At 43.4% G+C, this 26438-nt stretch overlaps 1 protein-coding gene and 1 pseudogene across 2 annotated transcripts; one reads left to right on the top strand and one right to left on the bottom strand.

Moving 5' to 3' along the window:
• Nucleotides 1-2258: 2258 nt before the first annotated feature.
• PCTP (phosphatidylcholine transfer protein) lies at nt 2259-25228 on the bottom strand. 2 transcript variants are annotated; one of them, XM_036120538.2, is made up of 6 exons: nt 24983-25228; nt 12057-12171; nt 9343-9422; nt 6024-6195; nt 4607-4674; nt 2259-3507 (listed from the first exon to the last, which is right to left on the bottom strand). In XM_036120538.2, the coding sequence occupies exons 1-6, from the start codon at nt 25121-25123 to the stop codon at nt 3442-3444; spliced, it is 642 nt and encodes a 213-aa protein (XP_035976431.1). In that variant the 5' UTR covers nt 25124-25228; the 3' UTR covers nt 2259-3441. The 2 variants fall into 2 exon arrangements, with proteins under 2 accessions (XP_035976431.1, XP_035976429.1); XM_036120536.2 differs by having other exon boundaries at nt 12057-12174; nt 24983-25224.
• On the top strand, nt 15984-16530 carry LOC118553505 (large ribosomal subunit protein uL23 pseudogene; annotated as a pseudogene).
• Nucleotides 25229-26438: the final 1210 nt, after the last annotated feature.

The raw sequence follows: 26438 nt of genomic DNA on the forward strand, positions 1-26438 counted from the left end.
TCTCCTGCTGGAGGAGCTTTATGCCAATGGTTCCTTCCGTGCAGAACAGTTTTCTCTCCAACCTTCATGTAGCCAACTACAACATGTTCTTCCCTGACCCCTCAAACTCAGTTAGTGCCCCCAGTTTTACAACATCTGGCACCCTTTACTTGCCCTTTGTCAAAGCTCACCAGTCTTTCAACAGCCTGCCCAGTTTCTTCACTAGACCATAAGCTCCTTGAGGGTGGACACCAAATCTGCCTCATTCATCACAGGAACTGCCATGCCTGTCCCCTTGCCAGGTGGACACCAGACTCATGATATTATCTGTTAGGTGAAAGCATGTCTCAACGCTTCTAAGGATAATTCTCTGAGCTGACTGGGTGGTGCTACCAGAAACATGAGAACTGAATGGGTTCTTTCTGCTTTATCTCTCCCAAATCCAGCTGGGAAGTAGGAGGTTTGAAGGACAGCATTGTAGATGGGGACTCTGGGTGAGGACTCTCACTGTGAAATAGGAACATTTTCAAGGGAACAGACCTTTTCCTGGAGCCCCTCAATTTCAGTGTGGTTAATAACTTAATTGTTTTGCAGTGTGAATAATTCACCTGTGGAAAAAATTTAGCTCCAACAGTAGTGCTGCTTTTTGCATTAAAATCCTGAAATCCTGGGGCGCCTACGTGGCTCAGTTGCTTACTGTTGATTTCCACTGACTGTTGATTTAGGCTCAGGTCATCAACTCAGGGTCATAAGATAGAGCCCCGCATCAGGCTCATTACTGGGTGTAGAGCCTGCTTAAGATTCTCTCTGTCCTTCTTCATCTGCCCCTCCCCTCTCTCAGGTGCGCTCTCTCTCAAAATAAAATAAAATAAATAAATAAATAATAAAGATTTTTTAAAATCCTGAAATCCTGATTAAGCTCAACTGGACTCAGTCCAGACTGTGCCATTTCTATTAACATTAAAAAATAATCTGTAACTACACCAGCAAAGCCACCCCTTAACAAAGGACCAGTGAGAACCTTAGGAATCTAGAACCCCCCTCTCCCAAAAAATGATGAGTTGGGGAAATAATTGGACCTGAATTAAATTATTAAGTAATAGTAATGGTGGTTTAATGTAATCAAATTAAACCTCCATATCTGGATGGGTTTGGCCTTCTGGGTGTGTGTCATTTGGTCCATCTTCTCTAAATCATTTAGTCACTCATTTGCCTACTATACAGTCCCCTAGGGGGCAGTAATCAAAGTGAAATAACTCTTTCTACCCACAGAGAGCTTATTGTCTATTTGGAGAGAAAGGCATAGAAAAAATAAGTGAACAACATTTACTTTCAAATTCCAAAGGATACACCCAGCCCTTGTGGAGAGGCATACCCTAAGGAATCAGGTACAACCTCTGAAGTATTTGTTCTACATTTTCTGCACCTCTGGCATTTACTTACCGGCTCATGGGTTCTCCGTTTCCCCCATAACCTCATATTTCAGTGCTGTGTAAACGGTCTTCTCCAAATTAGCACACATAAATGCCAAAGATTCAAAACTCTACTAATTATTGCAAACTTTCTTTTTTTGTAACTACTTTACTTAGACATGCCATATTCGTAGTGTTCTCGGAGTTCTTAGCAAATTCTCAAACACTGTTTAAAGATACAGGTTGCATGACACCAATTCATGTTGATTTTCTGCTCAAAAACTATAATTGTAGTATTTGTGTTTCAGTGACTCTATACTTAAAATTTCAACCTGGCCCTCTATTACAAGAGAGATTTAGATTTCATTTATCTAAAATTAAATGCCAGCTACATTACTGATAGTGATATTTTTTAAAATGGTAAATGTATGAGGTAGTCAGTTATTTGCATAAATCTATCCATATGACCGCAATGACTGGGGAAGGGACAGGCACATGGTTGAAAGAAAGTCATAGGATGGTGTGGGATCTACTGGAAAGAAATTCTGTCTTTTTTTGGCTCAGCATGAGCCTGGGAAGATGTAGGCCTACCTTTTGCTGTCAGCAGCAGTCCTGCCACGAGACACAGCCCAACATCAAAGATAACCTGAAGACAAACGTAGCCAAATTCTAACGTCAGTTTGAGTACCTGTATCAACCCGAACGTGAGGCCACTCTACAGCTGGTCTTGCATGCAAGTGCACCTAAAATTCTTTTTTATGTTCAAGTTCATTAGTTAAGGTTAGATGTGCCTTGCAAACAAATGAGACCTTACTGATTCCATCTCACAGAAGGATCAAGGTAGAAAGAAAGCTGTAAGCAGGACAATTTAAGTCATTCTGTATTTATTGGTATTCAATCTGTTTTTCCCAAAGAGAAGATATACAGTCCGACATAGCCCATTTTAATAAATCCTCTGCTTCTGGATTTACATCCTGAATTTCTACGACCTCTAATCAAGGTTCAGTACCATCACACACAGTGGTTAAAATTTTTCCCTGAGATCATGAAGGCTGTGTTTTTAGCCACAGAATATTTTGCCTTACCAAAATTCAGGAGAAAACAGAAAACTGGGAGTCTTTTGGTAGGAGACGAGGCAGGCAACTTAGGTAGAATTCCTGAGAAAAAGGTGTAGAGTCAACTAATCCATTAATTAATATTTCCCTGACTGTGAACTATTATCCGTTCAATGTCGCTAAACATTCTAGAAGGGAAATACATTTTATTGCCTAGAAAGACACTTTATCACAGGGCTGTGTGCAGAGCATCTTGACTTTTGCTAACTGCCAGAGCCACCACGATGCCTCACTTTCCAGTAAAGTGCAGAGTTAGTGAGGTACGAGCAGCCTCTCCCCAGTGGCATGTGGGAAAGAGAAACCCAGACATGGATGATGAGAAGAAATGGTTATCACATTAAGTGCTTAGGCCTCCAGTGTTTTTCAGAATGGTTTGAAATCAAAACAGCTCATGATCCTACACAAGTAGGAATGGCAGAGAGAGTCACTGGATTATCACCTCAAACCCCAGCCAAGTCAGTACACCAAAGCATAAGGGAAATGGCCATTAGCCCATGTCTTCCAGTACTGGTGCATGGAGAGTCCACTCTGAAGGGGATGGGGCTCCCAGCAGCCCCTCCTGGGTTGCGAGAAGCCACATTCTGGGAAGGAGCCAGCTCTCTGGGATCGGTTGCTCTTGGATTGTTGTGGTTCCTCACCCACCCATCCCCCTAAAATGGCACAATGGAATGACTGTGTTCTCTATTGAGGACTTCCCTTTTTAAAGATAAACAAGCACAAGTTTCCCTAATCTGATCCATATTCAATAGTGGAAGAAGGCAGCCAGTCCCAGGGTGGGGAGTGGGAAAGGAAGCCAGGCGTCAGGCAAACACACTCAGGAACGACATGCTGGATAGCTTGCAGGCCTCTGAAGACGGAAAAGTGAAAGGAAAGCTGAGCATCAGCGGGCTGTGGCACTTCCAGATCATCATTCCATGGACACACGATCCCCCCTCTTAGGTTTTCTTGAGGTAGTTCTGACAGGCTTTCGCCATGTCCTTCAAGAAGTTAGGAACGCCATTCTGCAAAACAAAGGACACCATCAGTTCTGTGTCCTTATGGTCATTTCTCCTGATTCTTTGGGATATGGCAAAGGTAAACAAACATGACTCTGAGAATAACAAATATGACAATAGGGCCCCTGTCCGATTTCTATAGAACATGGCCACAGATCATGACAGAAGACCCAAGGCACAGGTGAGACTAGATAACAGGAGACACTGTTGTGTATCTTGGCTTTTCCTAGTAAAAAGCTAAGATGTTCCTGAGACACCATTTTTTGAAAAGGAAAAACACAGGAAATGGGATTGGGTTGGGCTATGGGATTCTAACCCAGGAATCAGAGAAAGGACTTCTTTTACAGAATTAGGAAACGGTGAGGGTGGGGGGCAAAGGGCAGACTATGTTATTAGTTAGTGCTGAGCATTGTGCAAGACACCACCTTAATTTACCACTACTCTACAGGGTGGTAATACCTGTCCCCATTTTCGAAAGGGAAGAAATCAACAGCTTCCCTAGATTATACAAACAGAAGCTGGACCAGGACTCAAAACCACATGTGTTTGACTCAAAGCCTGTGCGCTTTGCACTCTCCCAGGGAATGTGCTGAGCCCTCCCACCGGTAAGTAGCCCTCCTACAAAGCACTGAATGGTTCCCATAAAGCCAGGTTCTCTGGGGGTCTCTAGTGATCTGGCCACCACTGCAGTCCCCTCTCCTTACAGAGAAACAAAATAACAATAACAAAACTGGAGGCTTCCAGGCTTGGACACGTCTCTTGAGCCAGGTTGGCCTGTCATAAGCAGACACAAGGTCCAAAGGCACCATTTTTCATTTTTCCTACAAGGAGCAGGCTTTTATCTGGAGGATGCAGAGAGTGATCCTGGCAGGGTCTTGCTAGCAGGGAGGGTCTAACATTCCAGCTAAGGATTCTTCTCCTTTGTCCCAGCCTCTACATCCTGGATGTTGGCAACCTCAGTCCTAACTGTAGTCACTCAACCAAGCTGCTTCAATAAAAGAGCCTCATTAGGCCTGAGACACGGTGTCTCTTCAGCCTGACAGCCCCGTGGGCTAAGTCAACATTTGTCAAACACACTTCCCCCTCCTGCCTCCTGGGATCTCACCTTGGCGACCCAGTTTATCAGCCAGGATGGAATCTGGCCACCCGGGTTATCGAAGTAATACATGAAAACTAGAAGGGAAAGAAAGGACAATTCAGGAGGAGAAAAAAAAATGTTAGAAATACAACAAACCCTGCAAAGCTTCCCCCTCTATCTTCAGGCCCCCAAAAGTAAGGAGGGAGGCAACACGGATTCAGGAGGACTTCTGTCCTCTGCCTTGCCTCACAGAATAAATACATATATATTTATATTATAATATATATTATGTTATACACACATACACACACACACACACATTTTTTAAAACATAGCCATAGGCAGATTTTGCTGCTACTGATTAAATGCCTGGCAAGTGCTAGACACTTGGATATAGTCTCTCATTTAATTATTTCTATCGGGGCGCCTGGGTGGCTGAGTCCTTAATAGTCTGCCTTCGGCTCAGGTCATGATCCCGGGGTCCTGGGATAGAGCCCCGCATCGGGCTCCCTGCTCAGTGGGGAGCCTGCTTCTCCCTCTCCCACTCCCCCTGCTTGTGTTGCCTCTCTCGCTGTGTCTCTGTCAAATAAATCTTTAAAAAAAAATTATTTCTGTCATTAATTATCAGTCCAAAGGAGTTGGTAAAATTAAACCCCCACTTATAAAGGACAACATGGAGACTCAGAGCAATTAGGGTGGCGTGTCCAAGGTGACAGATCTGAAAAGCTTCAGAATTATGGTTCAGAGGTTACCTCACACACAAGGCCACACTGATTCCCATACAAGGGGCTGGCTGCCCCCACTCTGCTCACAGCTTTTCTCTGTGCAGGCTGGAACTCAAGGCAGGCAGGTCCTGAGTCGGCTGAGCAGGAGCTGTGTCCTCAGGGATAGTCGTGCCAGCCCTCTTGCCCCACCCCACCCCCAGGCACAATGTATGTATCCCCAGGACTAGCCTGAAGTGAATTTTTAAACTTTCTGGTTTGATTTCCTCGGGACAATGCAAGAGTCAATAAAGAATGGGTTGAGGGGCGCCTGGGTGGCTCAGTCATTGGGCGTCTGCCTTCGGCTCAGGTCATGATCCCAGGGTCCTGGGATCGAGCCCCACATCGGGCTCCCTGCTCAGCGGGAAGCCTGCTTCTCCCTCTCCCACTGCCCCTCTTGCGTTCACTCTCTCTCTGTGTCTTTCTCGGTCAAATAAATAAATACAATCTTTAAAAAAAAAAAAGAATGGGTTGAGTCAGATTTAACCATCCACCATGCACTCAAGCCAGGTTTCTGGGGGTGAACTGAATCTCTCCCCAGGCTTTGATCCCTTGTTTGTTTTACACCCGTGCCCATTCTCTGACCTCAGGGAAAAAGCATCATGCATTTTACATGCCTAACAATCAGCATGGCCTATGTATAGTGGCCCCAGCTGCTTTGCCAACATGTTCCCCAGCTTTACCTTTGCTCCCCTTCTTGCCATCACTCTCGATCGCTAGGCTCTGCTTATACTGATTGACCCGGACCACATCAGACCTCTCAGGAATCTGTGGCACAGAGGTGCTCTGGGCCAGGACCACGTGGATCTTCTGCCCGTCCATGTCCAGGTCTCGCCGCTGCCGGATGTAGACATACTATACTGCTAGTCAAGGCATGATACCAATGCCAGCATTTCAGATGGGTGGAAGGAAACCCCACAAGCCAGAAGCAAAGCGAGATGATTCTATTCCTCCCACCTGGCACTTGCTCCCGAATACTGTTCCTTTACTTCCCTGCCCTGTCTCCCTACCTGCACTGCAAGGTTGTACCCCATACAAGTTGATATTCTCATCTGACAGCATGCATTACCTACCTGTGAATGATTCCTTGATGCTTTCAATTATACGGGAAACCACTCGTCCTTTCTCTAAGAAGGCACTGTGAGATATTAGAGGACTGATCACTCAGCAGCAGTGTGATTCTGCATTAGTTACTCAACCTTTCTGAAGCTAAGGGGGTTAGATTCCCCAGCAGGCACGCCTGGTGGGGGCACTGGAGAAAGACTGGGGCAGAATAAATACTCCATAAACACTGGGATCATTCCCCTTTGTCCTGTCTTCCCCCAAAGCTCTAGTTAGTGACCTCTATGCACAGAGGATGGTCAAGCAATGTTACTTACACCTAGTGGTCAGAGGAAGAAACATTGGTACCTGAATATTTAGTAGGCAGATGTCCTCTCTGGGTTAACACTGGTTAACCACCCAGGATAACAAAGCCATTTCATCTCCATAAACACAGAGCACTCACTATGTCTATGGTACTGTAATAGGGAAGATAATTTACTCCTAAGAAACAATGAGAGTTACCATTTACTGAGCCCTTACCATGTGCCTTACATATAGCATCAGTTTTGATCCTGAAAAGGTCCCTGTGAGTTTGGTGTAAGTATCCTCATCCTACAGATGACAATATTGAGGCTCAGAGAAGTAAAGTAACTTGCCAAAGATCCCATGGCTCAACTGGAACCGGAGTGCAAACCCAGATCTGGCTCCAAAACCTAGTTAGACTTTCATAGCTGGACGGGCCTCAACAGAATTTTAGGTTTCACACTAGAAGGAATTCAAAGCCTAAACAACAAAAAATAAAAATAAAAATAAATAAATTTTAAAAAATCACTCTATAACATAATATACTCACTGTAACAGCAACAATGATAGCCCCATGCCACCAAAGAGTCTCTGCAGCACCCAAAGGGGTCCCAGCCCTCACTCAGGCACCCCGCAGGATGCACTACTGATCCCGACTCTATGGACTGGCAAGTAAAGTTCTTAAATGTTTTGGGGGAGAAATGATGTTGCTTTGGCTCTGGCTTTCTGCCACCAAGACCTTTCACTTTTTCCTCACAGCAAAAATTGTCCCACTCTCTCCCAAAACTTGCTCATCTCATGTGACAGATACCACCTGACACTCCATTAAGGAAAAACCAATCTGATATATTGATTAAAACTTGGCAGAGGTCTTCGAAAGTTTGGAAGGTTCAGCCTACCATAGGGCCTATGACCAGAGAACCACCGGTTCACTGAGGCCCAGAGAAGTGAAGGGACTTTTCCAAAGTCACACAACAAATCAGAGAATGAGCTCACATTCAATCTGGGATCTTCGGCTCCAAACGAATGTTCTTTTCTACTACACTATTCTCTGTTCTCAAAAATTTAACCACTAGTGGAGAGACATGCATATAGAAAGATTAAGAAACTCATTATCGGATTGTGTGGTATTGGAAAAACAATTATATAGAACTTAAAGTAGGCCCAAGTGTCTACCCCTAAGACCTAACCAGCAGTGTCACAGTGAGGTCAGAGAGATGGGATCATGCCCTGGTCAAGGTCACCATCTCTGGGAATAGCTGGACATGGGTCCCAAACCTGCCTCTGCCACCCACTAGTTGTGTGAACCAGAGCAAAGTTCTGGACTTCTCTTTGCCTCAGTTTCCTTGACTATGAAATGAGAATGATGATACTTTGCACAGTTGTTGGCAGGATCAGGGAAAACCACATAAAATCTAAGGGTTAGAGTAATCCACAATTTGTTGAAATACATACCATATGTTGTACAAAGTACCTAGCAGTATGTAAGCAAGAAATAAACCCTTTATGGAGTTTATAATCTAATTGGGACCAAAGAAAACACATACACTTAGACACAAAAACACAAACAATATACATAAAACACAGCCACATGCTCTTTCTCTTTCAAGAGAATAATTATTTAGGAAATACAGACTTATACAAAGCTAAAGCTAGAAAAGATCCCAGTGATCATCGAGTTTGGTGGTTTCCAAACTCTTTTTTTTTGAATCCACAAGACCCTTTGTTGACAGGATCTTCTATGGAAAATCAGTGTGTAACATACTCAGCTGCTGTGATTGAAGAGGACAGTGAAGGGAGTAGAAATCTCACCTATCCTGCCCCCACCCTGCCTGTCCTTCAAATTTCCATCCCCCTTCCTAGGCTAGAACTAAGAGGGCTTCTTAGAACCTTGGAGTGTCAACTAAAACTCCCCACATTCCATTCAACTGTTTTAACGATAAATGAGGGTAAGAAACATACACCCAGTATCCAGAGCCAACAGTCAAGTAGGGATCACTGTGGGGTCAATAAAACAGGAGGCGAGATGAGGAGAGCTGGAAAGTGGGGGCCTGGGGTCCAGTCCCCACTCTGCCACTAATCATCTGTACGTATGCCTCTGTCACTTTACCTCTCTGGGTGCCTTCCACCTCTAGATTGAGGGAATGTATTTTTGTTTTTTAAAGACTGTATTTATTAATTTGACAGAGAGCGAGAGCAGGAACACGAGAAGAGGGAGTGGGAGAGGGAGAAGCAGGTTTCCTGCTGAGCAGGGAGCCCGATGCAGGGCTCTATTCCAGGACCCTGGGATCATGACCTGAGCTGAAGGCAGATGCTAAACACTGAGCCACCCAGGCGCCCCGAGGGAATGTATTAAACACTCTTTATAAATAGTTCTTTCCAGGTCCCCAATTCTGTGGTCCAACAATTTCAAGCCTTAGAAAACTTCTCAGGGAAGTCTAAGCTGCCCTCCAGTGACCACAATCACAGAGGCTCCACATGGTCAGGCCCAGACATCACACACTGAGGTCTCCAAAAGTCACACAAGAAGCAACAGTTTTAGCAGATGCTTTTTAAGAATCAAGAACAATGCTGTCCACACCTACTGGGCATGCCACCATTGGGCAATGGCCAAAGGGCACAAGAAACATTTAGAAAGCCAAGTAGGAAGGATACGTCTCTGTTGGACATAGGAAAGGGGTACTTCACTTGCCAGTAGACCACGGTTTTTCCATTGCATTCCTTTTCATAGAGTTCTAAGGCAAACAAAAGAAGTTAATGTATCTGGAAACTTCTCGGCTCCAATTAACAAGAAGCCTAGGTATGATGACTTCTGAGGATATGATAAACCACTAAGAAGGCACAGAATTCTAGAAAAAATCAGACAGATTCATTAATGCTGAAAGCTTGTTGCCCAAGGGCAGAGTCCAGTAGACATAAAAACACGGTAAAAGAGAAAATAACTCAACGAAATGTGTCCATTGTATAGCACAAGCAAGATTCTCATAATGCAATAAAACAAAATCAGGCATCCAAAAATAGATGTTCAGGTTTTAAAATCAGGGCAACCACCAGATGTCACTAGAATCCCAATAGTTTTGCTTTTGAGACCTCTCTTTAGATTTCTTCACCTTTTACAGCTAGCCTGGGTCTGAGTCACCCAGTCTAGTGTGTTCAGCTGGGAAAAGAAGGTTCCAGAGAGGGCAGTGTCCTTCCTAAACAGCTAGGAAGTGGCATTAACTGTGGCTAACCCTGAATGTCTTCCTTCTCTCCTGTTTCTTTACATTTTACCATAGCTACAAGACCAGAATTCTTAGTATTCCATCATTCTACTGTGTGCAAATAGCAGCTGACTCTCAGCTGGAGAAAGCAAAGGAATTCAATGACATACACACCCTCTGACCCCAAGCTGTGCAGTAAGCTTCAAACCAACCATTTAGAGAAGGAGCCAAGCCAAGGCTGCTGAAATAACCATGAGAACCCCTTGAGGAGCTCCTGATGAAGGAAATGCATTATTTAATTCAGCTTTGGAAAGAAAATCTATAAGAAGCAAGGTCATGGATTAAAGAGCTTGCCAGGGCATTGGTGCCATGAGAGGCTAAAGACAGCCCTTGAGAGGAAGGGAAGAAGTGGACATGTTGCCTTTGCGTGCTCAGCATCACCTCCCCCTTCCTGGACCAGCAATTTCAATTCTCCTTCAGGGCATCATCGTTTCCCTCCTCCTGACTATGTGGTTTAAGCAGAGTCCTTAAATTAAACTCAGCATTAATTTCTGGCTGGGAAAATGAGCAAGACATGGCCCAGTGATTTGTTCAGGGATGGTGCATCTGGCCAGGGTCTTACCTTGTCACTCTAACAAGTTTGGGCCAAAAAGTGGTTCAGTAAAGACTCTCAGGTAACTCACAAATATCTAGAAGGACCAGAGTTAGGCTTAGAACTTCAGGATTATTCCAGAGAAGGCAAACTACTGCTGTGACTAGACTAGATACGATAGCATGAATGGCTGATGCCAAGTACCAAACATCAGAGGCTCTAGAGTGGTCTCTCCCAACGTCAGATACCTTAGCCCTACCATCACCAAAAAATTGATTGTGATGCTGCCTGCTTGCTCATGTTGTTCTCTCTCAAATTGAAGCTGCATGTTGTCTTATTGGCAACATCTGAATTATACCACTGAACCATGGCTGCTAAGGAGACTGGGACAGAGAACATCTGGCTTCTCTCTTGAATGGAGGAGCATCACAATTCACCCTAGATAGGAAGGGCATTTGAAAACACTAAGAGACCAAAACCATGACAAACATCCACAGGATGCCATGGCAGCAAATTGTGGGACTCTGGCTGCCATGAGTAGGAAAGTGGAATGCTCATTCCTGTTCCTGTGGGTTATTTATACGGTGAGACTATAAGCCTGGATCGTCTGGGGGTCATCTTTGCCATGACATAAGAATCTGCCTGAGAATTAGGTCAACTCAGGAGAAAACGGAGTCCAGATGGAGAAAACATTTAAACACTGGATGCAGTGTCCTGGGAGTCAGAAACCCCTGGACTTTTCAGTGGCATGAACCAATAAACTCTTTTCTTTTCTCACACTGGCATTTGTTAATTTCTTGTTGCTTGCAACCAAGGGTCCTGACTCTAGCAAGTCTTTCAGAGCTGACACGCCCCTGGGCTCGCTCTGCAGTTCTAGTCCACTGTGACTAAATGACAAAGGCCACTCCCAGCTCTAAGTGACAGGAGGATCACCTCTTTCATGCCTTTCATAGCTGTCCATTGCTATCAGTGTCAAATCTAAGCACTGTAGCCTGGTGGCCAGACTGGGCTCGTGGGGATCTGGACCTTCCTCCCACCCTAGCTCTAGATTCTGCTACCCCAACAGCCCAGTAAAACCAAATTGCTCAGTTTTTGAACATGCCACCTGTTTCTTGCCTTCCTCGCTTTACTCAGGCTGTTCCCTGGGCCTCAAATAGCCTCAAACCACTCACCCCCTCACCTTCTCAGCTTCTCACCTATATGCATTCTTGTTTTTTGTTTTTTTGTTGTTTGTTTGTTTGTTTGTTGCATTCCTGTTGTTTATAAAACTTTGATTCAACTTCCAAAACAAAGCTTGGATACCACCTCCTCCAAGAAGCCTTCTGTGACTACCTAGATATATGGGATGATGACAAACTTATAGTGAGAACAAAGTAGGCCTTGGAGCAAACTGGAGAGTGGCATCTGAGAGTATGCAAGGAATCACAAAGGCATGTTTCAGCCCAGCACTTAAGACTGTCTTGCCAAAATTAAAAATAAAACACAGTAGAAATTAAACCTGTTGCTTTCTACTGGCTAGAATAACAATAGATTCTACTTTCTAGATGATTTTTAAAAAAATAATAGGTGTCACTCACCTTTAACAAACTGGTCCCACTGTTTTCTGTAGTCTAAGTCCATATAGACATCTGCGAGTACAGCCGGTGGGCAATTGTCCAGAACACCAAACACTTTATACTCATAAAGTCCAGTCTGCTATGAAAACAGAACAGGCAGAAACAACCTCTTGATTCCAAAACCGAGAGACAACTGGATTACACAGCATATGAAAAACTGTTCATGCAACACCATTACCGACTACATCCTCTGTGGTCTTGGTGACACAATGATGAAAAAGCAGATGAGGCCCCTGCTCTAGTGAGTCTTATATTTGCTTGTAGACATTGGTGGTGGTAGTGGCTATAAATGCTATCTAGGTAATCTGAACAGGTTATAAGGAAAGTTATAAATTTAGTGGTGCCTGGTTTGGTGGGGTTTCCTATATAATTAGGTGGTCAGGAAAGGCCTCTATGAGAGATAACCTTTATGAGAACATCTTATTCTAAATATAGAAGAAGCCAGTCATGGGAAGATAAGTAAAACTCATTCCTGGTAGGGAGAAGGCCCTCTGGTTGATGGACTGGCATGCCGAAAGAAGAGAAAGGCACAGTGTCCAAAGAACTGTGGATGGGGGAGAGTGGTAGGAGCTGAGGTCTCAGAGGTAGTGGGGGCCAGATTCCAAAGGGCTTTGTAAATCAGGGTAAGGGATAAGGATTTTGTTCTAACTACTAAGGAAAACCAATGAGTTACTTTAAATGGGGGGAATAATAAATAAAAAGATGATTCTTGCTGCTTGGTAGAAAGTAGATCATAAGGGAGCAAAGAGATGGATTTGAAAACCAGTGCAATGGATGCAGATAAGAGATGATGGGGATCTGAACAAGGAGGTGATGACAGTGATGGAGAGAAGCCCAGTGATTTAGGGATATATTTAGAAGTAGTGTTGGCAGGAAGTGCTGGCAGACTACCTGTGTGTAAAGAGAAAGCAAAGAACTGTGTCTTAGAACCTCTGCTTGAACAACCAGGTAAATGGGAGCTCCATGCTCTGGGGAAATCAAGAGTTCTACTTTTGAATTTCAGATGCTTATTACAAATTCCAGTGGGAGTATCATATAGGCAGCTAGCAATCAGGGGACAGGTTACTATTTTAGACATCCACAGGGCATAATGAAACCCAGCGCATTGTTTTTATCAATTCCAAGACAGAATTTTTCAACAACTTCTTCCTTTAACTTAAGAACCAGTAAATAAAAGGAAGAAACAGCAGTGTCAAATCACATTAGTCCCCTTTATTCAGAAAAAAGACCATTTCTAGACGCGAAAGTACAAGAGAGTTCTTTTGTTGTTGTTGTTGTATAGAACATAGTCTAAATAAATAAATAAAGTAGAGAGTTCCCGTTTTTTGTTTTTTTTTTCAGGTGAGGCCATATCCTCCTTTGTGAGAGTTCTGGGCTAGAGCGGGCCATGCTATACATTTCACTTTCTGTCCAATGGCAGCTAACAATTCCTGACCCTCCCCTTGCCTAAAGGCTCTATCCTTAAGATTAACCCAAAGGTTTTTAGATTAATTTCCATGCAAAAGCGAACAAACAAAAATGATTTTAGAATGACATGTTCTTCCATGCGCTAAAGAAACGTTATTGGCTAACCGAACTTGAATAAAGCGATACTCTTAAAACCAATGCCAAGGAGTTACGTTAGGTCGAGAGGTAAACATGGTGAAGCTTTCTAGAGATCTTGAGGCAGCAAGGGTTTCCTGGCTCAGGAAGCATAACCCAGGGAAAAACACATCCTAGTTTAGGAATCTTCATAGATATGTTAAAGTACCTGGTAAGAAATGGAAGATGACATTGAAACTGAATTCATAAAACTCTTCCAGGTCTAAAAGTATATGACTTTATTCCAAGGGTTTCCAACCAGCAAATGACAAACTAGTAGATCTGAACCCCTCACGGGCTGTGCCATGGATACCCCAAAGGAAGGGCAGACAGCAGGAGAAACAGCTCCTTTTCCCTCCTCTCCCCTCCCCTCACACATAGGGGAAGGTAGTGAGGGTTTATACATATCCACTGGTTTATTAATCAACTTTGGAAGAGAGACCATTAGTTCCCTGTTCAAACATACAGGGGCCCCATTTTCTGTACACACTGACTGAGCAGAAGGGGTAATTGTTGAGATAATGATCTCAGTTTACATGAGTTAACTTTGGTTATCTGGATAAATTAAGACAAACTGTTTCCTTAAAGTGGTTCCCTTCCCCTTCTGAATTTAGTTACTGCCCTAAGTGACCTCAGTCCTATACACATCACAGAAAAGAAAAACAGAAAGCCCTCTGAGGAAGAGAAAAATAAAACGATGTGATTTACATGAATACAGGAGAATGAACTATTGTTACAACTTCCTTATACACTCCCTTCGTGGAGAACTGAGAAATGCCAGGGCTCCAGAGGAACAGAATGCTCGGTACCACTTCCCTATCAGTAAAATGTTCTTTTCAAGTAATGTACAGCCCACCCAAATTCTTGGATCAAGGCACTTTTTCACCCATTCTTTCTTTCTAAAAAGGAACTCAGCAAACATACATATTTATTTTGTCTTTTTAAAAAAATGAATTTTTTATAATTGTAGAAATAATATTCATTATAGGAGAATTGGAAAATGCCAAAAAAAGAGTAAGGGAAAAAAAATGGCACGTGACTCCATCATCCACAAACACCTAGTTTAATATTTGACATATTTAAGCACATAAATACTTCTACATGTTACAAAATGGGAATGATTTTAACAAGCTATAGAGAGATCACACCTAATTTAATTCTTCTCATAAGTCAACATTTCCAATATTTTTAAAATATAAATATTGCTGGAATACTCTATCATTTCATACGGACCAAGTTGGTCCATAATTCTAATTTTTTCATTAGGAAAGTTTCCTTAGAGATAAATTTTGGGGTAGAAGGTATTACCATTTTAAGGTTCTTTATGCTTTTCATAAGCCTTTAAGAAGTTTGTACCAATTTATACTCTTGCCAGTAGCACAGGAGCATCTCAAAAGGACTGGGTACCATGTTCATACAAACAATTTGATAGGAAAAAGCATGAAACTCAGCTTGATTTGGGCAAAGTTTTTATTACTGATCTGTAAGATCTCCTTAAAATTAAAAATATAAATGTTCTGCATATATGTCTCTAAAATTACTAGTACTTCAGTAAATGATTCCAAATAAGTTTACTCAAGAGGTTACTGGCTTTCCTGAAGCTCCTCCAGAAAACCATTTCTAAGAATGTCTCCATTTCTTTATCATGTTGTAAAACACAGTGCATACTTTTCTAATGCTCCATTTATAAATGAAATAAAAATTATTCAGTGGTAGAGAATCAGTAAATATCTTGTGTAGAATACAATGACCAGAAGAAACAGAAGATGTGGCATAGCATACAGTACCTTCTTTCTTGCTAAGAGAACCTCTATGGCAATGTACACAGCTAACTTTGCAGGACTGAATATGGATGTTTGGAGCTGTAGCAGCTATTTTGTAATGAAGAGGTAACAAAAAGGAGGAGGAAAAGTAAAAAGACTCAAGCGTATTACTGGCATCACTGATCAGCTACACCAGTGCCAGCAACTAGTGACCTCTGCCCAACTTGTTAAGTGAGAAAAATAAACCCCTTTAAGTCACTGTTAGTACAGTTTCCTGTGGTATTGCAATGACACATATAAGAGAGGAAGTTTTGTGTCATAAGATTCATATTTATATTGTGCATCACGTGGGTGTTTACCCGTACGCTCAGACCACCCTTCAGAGTAAATCTGTCAATCTAGAGCACACCATACCAGATAAATACCAAAAATTCTTAAAGATATCCTATTCAAACTCAGAAAAGAAAGAGAAAATTGACCTGTAGAGTAACATAGATGTGGATTACACCAGGCATCTCGTCAGAAACCAGCCATGTAGCTTTTACGAAGATGGTGCCGAAGGCTAAGAAGGAAGCCCCTGCCCCTCCCAAAGCTGAAGCCAAAGCAAAGGCTTTGAAGGCCAAGAAAGCGGTGCTGTAAGGCGTCCACAGTCACAAAAATAAAGAAGATCCGCACGTCACCTACATTCCAATGACCCAAGACACTGCGTCTGCGGAGACAGCCCAAATATCCTCGAAAGAGCGCCCCCAGGAGAAACAAGCTTGATCACTATGCCACCATCAAGTTCCCCCTGACTACTCAGTCAGCCATGAAGAAAATAGAAGACAACAACACACTTGTGTTCATTGTGGATGTCAAGGCCAATAAGCACCAGATCAAACAGGCTGTGAAGAAGCTCTATGACATTGACGTGGCCAAGGTCAACACCTTGATCAGGCCTGATGGAGAGAAGAAGGCATATGTTCGACTGGCTCCTGACTATGATGCTTTTGATGTTGCCAACAAAATTGGAATCATCTAAAACTGAGTCCAGCTGGCTAAATCTAAATATAAATTTTTTCACCAAAAAAAAAAAAAAAGAAAGAAAGAAACCAGCCATGTAAAAAGAGAGTGGAGTAAAATATATACTATACCGAAAGAAAAAAAAGCCACCAACCTGGAATTCTATATCCAATGAAACTGTCCTTCAAAAGTGAAGGAGAAATAAAAGTTTTTCAGACAAATAAAAACTGAGGGAATTCATCAGCAGCAGACCTATTATGGAAGAAATGTTAAAAGATGTTCAAAGGGAGGGAAAAAATTATATAGGTCAGGAACTCAGATCTACATAACATAGAAAGTACCTGTTTTATTGTCTTCAAGCTTCTTGAAGGTATGAACTTTGTCTTACCCATCAGGTATCACCAGGGCTTAGCATAATGCCAGGCACACAATAGGTCCTAAAGACCACTTGAATGAGTACATGAACAAATAATTTGGAGTTTTCTTTTCATTAACCCAAAGGTAGCTATGGAAACATGTCTATCCTAAACTAAATGGCAAGATAAGGTTGTTAGGTCTATCTCTAAGCTTTTCTGGGTCTTAAAAACACAGTAAAAGTCCCAGGCTAAAATTCAAAGGTTTGTATTTGCACAGATGCTCCCTTTCTTATAAAAATATATTCATTTGCATAATTTCCCTGAAGGATAAACTAGCCTCACAAAATAATGTCAAGGGACAGTGAGCTTGTGAAGTAACAAACTATTCCCACTGGAGGCCCACTAGAATTCTCCTTCCACCCATACATAGTGACTCTAATGTCAACAGCAGGTCGGAAGACCAAGCAAGAACAATATTCCACTCCACATTGCTCCAGGTCTGCCCCTGGTTCACCCTGATATTGGTATGGTATCATGTCCAAGGATCCAGAATGTCCAAATCCTTACTGACAAGTCACTTCCCCTCTCAAAGTGTCCGCAAGGCCCAATGACAATCAGAGTTTTGTTTTATTAATAGTCACCTCCTGTGAACCCCATGTAGGAACTTGATGAAAGACAAGATGAGGCATGAAGCTTGGCTTATAGCCAGAGACAGAGTGGGGGGGTCCTACTCACCCCTCTCCCCTCAGTCCCCCACTTTAAATCTTGGGACCAACATTCTCATACAGCCTCATACCACATGCTCTTCCTGAGAGAGAAGTGAGGAGGGGAAGACCTGAGGCTCTGACATATCCATCCCATTGTGTGCTCAGGAAGATGGAAAAGGAGAGGGAGAGAGAGACAATATGAGCAAGAGAGCCGAAGAGCTAGTCTCCATCTGTGGCAGGTAGAAGAGTGCCACACATGGGTGCTTGGCATTCAACATGGCAGCCCTGCCCACTAGTAAAATATGGCTTGAGAAGTGTCTCAGGTTCAATAACTGTTCTATCACTCATGTTGGTAACTCCTCTTGGCAGAGAGGCAGAAGGGTGAGAGAAGGGGGCAGAACTGTCCTATAATCTGGGAAAGAAGACACTCATGACGCAAATCCGTTTATCTCACCTGTGGGGGTGGTACTGGAAACTTTTCATTCATTGAGGTAAATCTGTTCTCATGGGAGTTAAATCTGTGTTTCCCTCCTAAAGGCCTAACTTTCTGTTACCCAGCCTGGCTAAACACAATTTTCCCAAGAGTACCAGGGTTTTGTATTTCAGTAAGTGCACAGTATTGAAAAGAACAGTCCCTGGAAAAGAACTGTCTGCTCCTCACCACACTCTTTGATTAGAAGACCCTATTAAGGACAAAAGCACAATGCAAGGCAATCCCTTCTCACAGTGCCAGACATTCAGATTTAAAAATATTAAGTTAAGCCATTAACCAGATCAGCTCAGACCACTATTTACTTGGTCTAAATTGAGGATGTGAAGCTCGGCAGGCTGGTTTCAGACTGTTGGCATGTCACAGGGTCTTTTGGGATGGTAACACAGCACAAAGCTCCAACAAGATCTGACTGTAGATCACTGGGAATGCTTCTGTAAGTGACCCGTGGCCCTTCTTTACCAGGGGGACTTCTCAGCACAACTCAGAGGTCAACATTCACTCCCAAGTGGCCCTAACTTAAAAATCAAGAAGAGTGAGCCTTCAAATGGACATTGCTTTTGTCTTAAAATATTCCTTTTTCCACTCTTACCTTTCTGTTTCTACAGCTTCTCTAGGGCACTCCCCTCCTCTCGACGTCAGAACCCCCGCCCTCCGTCTCCCAGCACCATGCTGGATGCTTCCCATACATCGGTGATACTCAAAGTATAGTCCCTGGACTGGTAGCTTCAGCATCACTTGGTAACTGATTAGAAATAAAACGCAAACAAAAGAAGAAAAAAAGAAATATAATGCAAAATTTCATGCCCCACACCAATCCACTGAACCAGAAACTGGGAGTGGGGTCTTGATTCTGAATTTTAACAGGCCCTGTGGGTGATTCTGCTTCATGCTGAAGTCTGGGTACCACACTGCCATATATCATTTCATTTCACAATTGTTGAGAGGTCAATATCATCCTGAAAGGTAACTATTGTCCTTGTTTTGAAAATGAGGAAGCTGAGATTTCATCAAGAAAAAGTAACTTTATCACCCTGCTAAAGAGGGGGACTGGCTCCTGGCTACTCTCCAACCCTAGCTTTACCCCAGTCCTGTACCCTTCTGGCTCTTCCTGGAAAACAAGGCAAGCTCAGCCTGGCTCAGGGACTCCCACTCAGCGTTCCCTCTACTACAGTGATTTAAAACCCAGCATGTCCATTTGAATCTCATGGGAAGCTATAACATTAAAAACAACAACAACAAATCATTTTATTATGAAACATTTCAAACACACACAAAAGTAGGGAAAACAGAAGTAGATCAACCCCTATAATGAAAGGGGAGTTTTTCAAAAGGACTACCCAAGCCCCAACCCAGATCAATTAAACCTGGGATTCTAGGATAGGGCTTGGTCATGTCTTTATAGCTCCTCAGGTGATTCTAATGTGCTTGAGCTTTGACAAACACTCTCTGGACATTTCTCCTCCATATTTGCATGATGCCATCTCCCACTTCATTTCTATCTCCACTCAAATGTTACCTCTGCAGGGGGTCTCTCCAGATTCCCTTATCTAAAACACAACACATCACCCCTGGCCACCACTGCCATACCATCTATCCCTTCATCCCACTTTACTTTCTTCATAGCATTTTTCACCCAACATTTCATTATATACTATGGGTTTATTCTCATCAGTGAATGTCATTCATTGTTTAAGAACTCATTCATTGAAACAGTAGGTGCATCTTCCTGTTCACTGCTTATCCCCAGTGTTGTGAGGGCAACAGCACATGGGAGGCATTAGATGAATATTCTCTGAATGAAAAAAATGAATGATAGTGGAAATAGTGGAGATTTTAACCGAGGACGACCTGCTTCCAAAACCCGTGTTCTTCCCATAATACCACGTGGCAGCTCTGGGCTAGTTTTCCTTAGTCTCCAGAAGGAGAAAGTAGTTCTTGCCTTGAAGCAAGCTGTAAATTTGGTGCTGAGCTTATCAAAGCAGGCTGGTTCATGTCTAGTTACTAGTTCTGAGGTCTTGTGTGGCTTACTTCACAACTCGTGGTCTTATTTCCATCTGTAAAATAGGAAAATAAGCCTGTCCCTATCTTCCAGATTGGTTTATAGGGATAAAGGAAACTTATATGTGACAGCATTTTGTAAATTAAATCACCATGTAAAGGTAAGTTATTAACATTACAACATGAGGAGGAAAAAAGAGAAGATGGAAACAGAGCAGGCAAACAGAGCAGAGCAAAGAAATGAACAGAAAAGATGAGGGTGTTGGACAGAATGGTTTCAAAGAAACTTTCAAAGTCCAAAAATTCTGTGATTTAATAGGAAAGGAGAAAATGAAAAAGTATCAAAATACTATATATCAAAAGTAGCCATCTGTCCAAGAACATGATTCAGAATTACCTGTCTACTAAAAAAAAAAAAGAAAGAAAGCTACAACCTTTTTAAATTTTAAAATATAATTTATTTGTTACAGTGGAAAACTCAAATGCCTCTATACTTATTTCAATCTTTTCAAAACATGTAATAATAGATGATCATCAGAGCTCACCAAGGACCAACATATATGGCTATACATGATCCAGATGTAGGACTGGCTTTATTACGATGGGGATATTCATCTACAGAATATGGTCCTCAGGGCACCTGGGTGTCTCAGTCCATTAAGTGTCTGCCTTCGGCTCAGATCATGATCCCAGGGTCCTGAGATCGAGCCCTACATCTGACTACTCAGCGGGGAGCCTCCTTCTCCCTCTCCCTCTGCTGCTCCCCCCTGGTTGTGCTCTCTCTCTGTCAAATAAATAAATAAAAATCTTTAAAAAAAAAAAAAGAATATGCTCCTTCCACAAGTCATGGTAAATACTTTTATAAAGAGGGTCCCTTTCGCATGGGCACTACATGTAAACTTACTGCTGCAAAACTCAAGTAATCCAAGAAGATTTACCAGATTACCAGTCTCATTTTCCCTTTATGGGTCTTACAGATGCCAAGAAAAATTAGAGTAATTAACAAGAAAATGGGGAAAGACAGAGGGGGGGGACCAAGGCACTCATCTCAATGGAGTTGAAATTTTAGATGGCTATTAAGAAATAGGATGAATGAAGCAGAAAGATATTGATGGGGGTGAGGCTAAAGCCTTAATGCAGTACCTTCGAAAATTAGGAACCCCCTGGTGGCCCTTCAACGTTAAGGGTCCCAGATAAGTCCACTCTGTTTACCCCAGTTGTTGGAATTTAAAAAGCCAGAAAGCAAAGACGTCAGTAAGAAACCTCACCTGGAATCACCTGCACAAATGGTCAGGTAGATTAATCAAGATGAAGATTGATGACAGAGGGGCCCCAGTCTTCTGGTGTGACCCCCAGTTGGGGACCTGAGGACCCAAGGCCATATGCACTCATGTGGGTAAAATGGTTTGGGTGGGTGGAAGAAAAGACATATAATGGTAACATGCAGGGTGGATTAAACACCACTGGACCATAAGACAGATAAAGGGCTTTGCGTCAGATAGGTGCAGGTCTACACAGAGTGTGGGACAAGTTGATTTCACATTTGATAAGGTGTGGTATTCAGATGAAAAGATTTCCTAACTAGAAATTAGAGGGAATTCCCTTCCAGGAGGAAGGTAAAACATGGGACTCGAGTCAACCTGGAAAGAAAATGAGGCTTTAGCAAAGTGGGCCAGGCAGCAAATAATGCTGGAAAAAGCTAGAACCCAGTATGGATTCTAGGAAAGGGCTCATACCCTGACCCAACAGGGCCTCTTGACATTTTAATACAGATGGAAATCAAAGTGGCCCTGGATGGCCCTTCATCCTAGCTGCTGAGGCTCAAGGGCACACCTACTGGAATCCCATGGCCCTTTAAACTTAGAGAAGTTATCTGGGAGTACCTGTAATTTACATCAGTGTACCATGACTGCCTTCATCCCTAGAACAGGTTGAAATAAGACATATAGTATGGTTAATAGGGGTGGGAACTATTCTGAAGACCACTCATGTCCTCCCCACCAGAGAGAAGTGGGCCTGCTACATAAAAATACACAATGAAAACAATACACAGTACAAAGCCAGTCACTGTCTCAGCTCACAGGCACAAAAGCGAAAGAGCACAGGTCCATTGGAGGGGTAAAGGAGTCTGGGTTGGCTAGAGGACAGGGGGCGTGCAGATCAGTCAGGGACATAAAGCTGGAAATGTAAGTTGGGACCAAACTAGTTCAGTACAGAAAGTCAACAATTTCTGACAGTACAACTTATAATTTTTCCACTTTACAAAAGCACAAAAGCCATATGCATTCAGTAGAAACTGTACTTTGAATTTGGAATCTCGATCTTTCCCAGGGCTAGTGAAGTGTGGTACGGTACCTTCTCCTATTGCTGGGCAGGGACAGTGAGCCACAGGGTCAACAACTGATACAACTGTTCTGCACCCATATGATCATTCTGTTTCTCACTTTCAGTATACTATTCAATAAACTACATGATATTCAACACTTTAGTATGAAACAGGCTTTGTGTTAGATGATTTTGCCCAACTGTAGGCTAATGAAAGCATTCTGAGCACAGTGAAGATCAGCTAGGCTAAGCTATGATGTTCAGTAGATGAGGTGTATTAAATGCATTTTTGACCTATGACATTTTCAACTTATGATGGGTTTATCGGGATGTAAACCCATCATAAGGTGAGAAAGATCTGTATAGCCTACCTGGAAGCATTTGCCTTCTCTCAGAGAGGGAACACAGGAAGGAGCCTATTTATGGCACAGGTCTGGAAGTGGACAGCTGAGCTCTGATCCTAATTCAAACCCTCAGCAATCAACTTAACCTCTCCACATACTCGCTTTCATAGAGGTAAAAAGGTGATCATTACAGTATCTTACATTAAGACTGACATGAGGGGCACCTGGGTGGCTCAGTCGTTGGGCGTCTGCCTTCGGCTCAGGTCATGGTCCCAGAGTCCTGGGATCGAGCCCCGCGTCAGTCTCCCTGCTCGGCAGGAAGCCTGCTTCCCCCTCTCCCGCTCCCCCTGCTTGTGTTCCCTCTCTCGCTGTGTCTCTCTCTGTCAAATAAATAAAATCTTTAAAAAAAAAGACTGACGTGAGGCTACTAGGTATTTATCCAGAGGATACAAAGTGCTGATGGGAAGGGGCACATGCACCCCAATGTTTATGGCAGCATTATCCACATAGCCAAAATATGGAAAGAGCCCAAATGTCCATCGACTGATGAATGGATAAAGAAGATGTGGTAAATATACACAATGGACTATTACTCAGCCATCAAAAAGAATGAAATCTTGCCATTTGCAACAACATGGATTGAACCAGAGTGTGTTATGCTAAGCGAAATAAGTTAGAGAAAGACAAATATGATTTCACTCAGAATTTAAGAAACGAAACAGATGAACAAAGGGAAAGGCAAGGAAAAATAAGATAAAAACAGAGAGGGTGGCAAACCATAAGAAAGTCTGTAGTTAAGAGAACAAACTGAGGGTTGCTGGAGGGGAGGTGAGTAGGGGGATGGGCTACATGGGTGATGGTATTAAGGAGGGCACTTGTTGGGATGAGCACTGCGTGTTGAATGTGAGTGATGAATCCCTAAATTCCGCTCATGAAACCAATAATACACCATACGTCAACTACTTCCAATTTAAATAAAATAAAAATTAAAAATAAAAAGACTGACGTGACGATTGAGTAAGTCAATACCTGTAAAGCACTTAAGCAGTGCCTGGAACATAAGAAAGCAGGCCACGCGTGAGCTATGACACTAGTTATTCTTAGCATTAATTCTGCAACCAACAGTGCCACTGAAAGGGGAGTGGTAAGACCACAGCCTCTCCTTCAGGGGCTTGAGCAGACTGTAACGTGTAGGAGGGAAGGGATCAGAGGTGGAAGGCCAGGAAACTAGTTAAAGAGGTCACTGCAATTCTAGGTGAGAGGTACCATCCAAAGTGGCGGCCACAAAGGAAAGAAAAGGGAAGGGAAAGGGGCCAGACATCAGCCATGTCTGAGCAGTCGCATTGACAAAACCTGGCAAATGCCTGGATGTGGCTGGTAAGGAAAATGGAATAGTCAGAAGAATAAAGGATTTTGTCTGAAAAGATGTCCACTTCTGCACCAAGGCAACAACTGAAATTACACTCAGAAATTAATTCTGCCTGCTCTGGGCTGTGAGCTTCTTGTCATCTTGTCACACCCGGTGGCTCTGCTGCACACGCGTTCAGAATGCCTCCCTACTCCTCTGCCGGGAAACCTTGATTTCACTTACCCTGCCTAAAGGTGACTTTTTAACCCGTGTGCCATGCAGTTGCTACCACACAGTGTAACTGACAGATCTCAGGCGCAATGCAATCTTTCCACCTGGATAGCTAGCTACCTGGGTTCAAAGGCCTCCGGGAGCGCCTGGAGACTTGCTTAATAACCAACTCCATTCCTTCTACCCTTGAAGTTAATCTTTCTCCCTAAAGCTTCAGACTAAATTATAAAGTGCACCTTGCAAAGAAGGGGCAGCTGCGAAAAGAAGCCACTAAAATGAGATGATAGTAGCTCCCTTCTCAGGCACGCTGCTCCGCACTCACACTGTCACCCTGCACACCAACCTAGTCTCCGAAAAGCCCAGTCTCCTCTCCACCTGTATGCAAACCCTAAGGTTCGCCCTACCCACCAACACACACACACACCAGCGGCACCCACCCGGGAGATCCACGTCCCTTGCACGCAAGTACAGGGGGCCAAGACTCAGCCGACCACATTTTAACTCTATCCTTAACTTCCAACAGTCCACTCCCGCCTTGGCCCTCAGAACCGAGGTTGAACTGGATGACCTCCCAACCAGGGAGCAAAGTCAGCTGCAGGCGCTGCCCCCGCGCTCGCTCCTCCCAGCTCTGCGTGACCAGCTCAGGCCCTGCCTTCCAGGGCTACAGCCCCGCACTCCCCCCGGGAGGCTTGGCCCTGGCGAGTGACAGCCCAGCGTCCTCCAGAGGGCCGGAAGCTACCTCGTCCAGCCGCCTGTAGATTTTGAAGCCTTCGTGCTCCATCAGCAGTTGCCAGTCGTTCCCGACCCGCCCGAACTGCTGGAGCTCCTCACAGGCCTTCTGGAACTCCTCCCCGGGGAAGCCGCCAGACGCACGCTCCATCTTTCCACAGCCCGGGCTCCTCCGCCTGCAGGGGAGGCCTCAGACCTGCCGGGTATGTGTTCGGGGGCGGGCCGAGAGGGTGGTCCAGCGTGATTGGCAGCGAACAGAGGCGTGACGGGAAGCTGTTGGGACTTACGGCGAAGAAGGAGCCTAGAGGGAGGCGTGGTCACGGGGGGGCGGGCTCAGAGAGGTGGGCGGGGCTGATCAAGAGCAGCCAGGTTGGGAACGGAAGTAAAATCAGAAAAAATTGGACTTGATCTGGGGGAAGATGGAGGGGCTAGTCTTTAAGTGAAGAGGCTTCTAGACGGAAGGGAAATGGAAGAAACTAATGTCACCTCAGAAACCTCTCCAGGGCCCATCTCATACTCCTCCCCACCTGCATACCCTCCAAACCTGCTTGGGTGTCTGTCCCTCCTTTACCTTCTCTGAAGAAGGCAGGGAAAGAAAGTCCCTGAGGCGATGGGTACACTCTGGAGGTGAGATGGACAGAGCAGATATGCTTGAAAATCTCAAGCATGCTAGATGCTAGCATGAATGCTATTCAAGGGTCAGATGCTAAAACTGAATGCTCAAAGATCTTTTTGTTCCCTCAGGTCCTTTGGGTATTACTATATGTCCTACCAGCACACTGTATTTGGCTTTGGATAAAGGAGGTAGTTTAAACAATATAACATGGGCGCCAATAAATTCTGAAAACTCATGTTTCCTAATCTGTAAAATGGGGTAAGAACTGTGCAACCAGTGAGAATTGAGGAAGTGACTACATAAAATAAACACAGAACATGTTTGCACATGTTTGGGCAATGCCTATCAAAGTAACTAAATGTTCAATAAAAATTTCCACTTATTTTACATTACTGTATTGAAATGTTTCTCCTTCTAAACTTAAAGACTTGAACCTGAAGACAAACTATGTTCATGCCAATTTCCAAGAAGAGAAATAAGATCAGATGTGGCAGCATAGATAAGTTACTCTTTTATTCAATTCAGTGCTGGTTCTGTCTTGTTTTATGAGGATGAGAGGAGGGATGTGGTATTTTCCTAGACTAAATGCACAAGAGATTAGAGACATACTTTCCTACTGTTTTTATAATGCCTTTTAAGTTCTCTCTTCTTTATACAAACTGTAGTAAAACTAAAATGCAATTGCTTGAATAAGGAAATTTCATCAAAACCCATGGGCTATGAACTATTTTCAAATATCTTCAAGGAATCCCATTATAAAGATATGATGAAGCTGCACCTTTATCACTGTATAACAATAGATTAATGAAAACAACATGAGAGTGTAAATGACACTGTGCAAGATATGACA

This window comes from Halichoerus grypus, chromosome 2, assembly GCF_964656455.1.
Source record: "Halichoerus grypus chromosome 2, mHalGry1.hap1.1, whole genome shotgun sequence".
Classification (NCBI taxonomy): Eukaryota; Metazoa; Chordata; class Mammalia; order Carnivora; family Phocidae; genus Halichoerus; species Halichoerus grypus.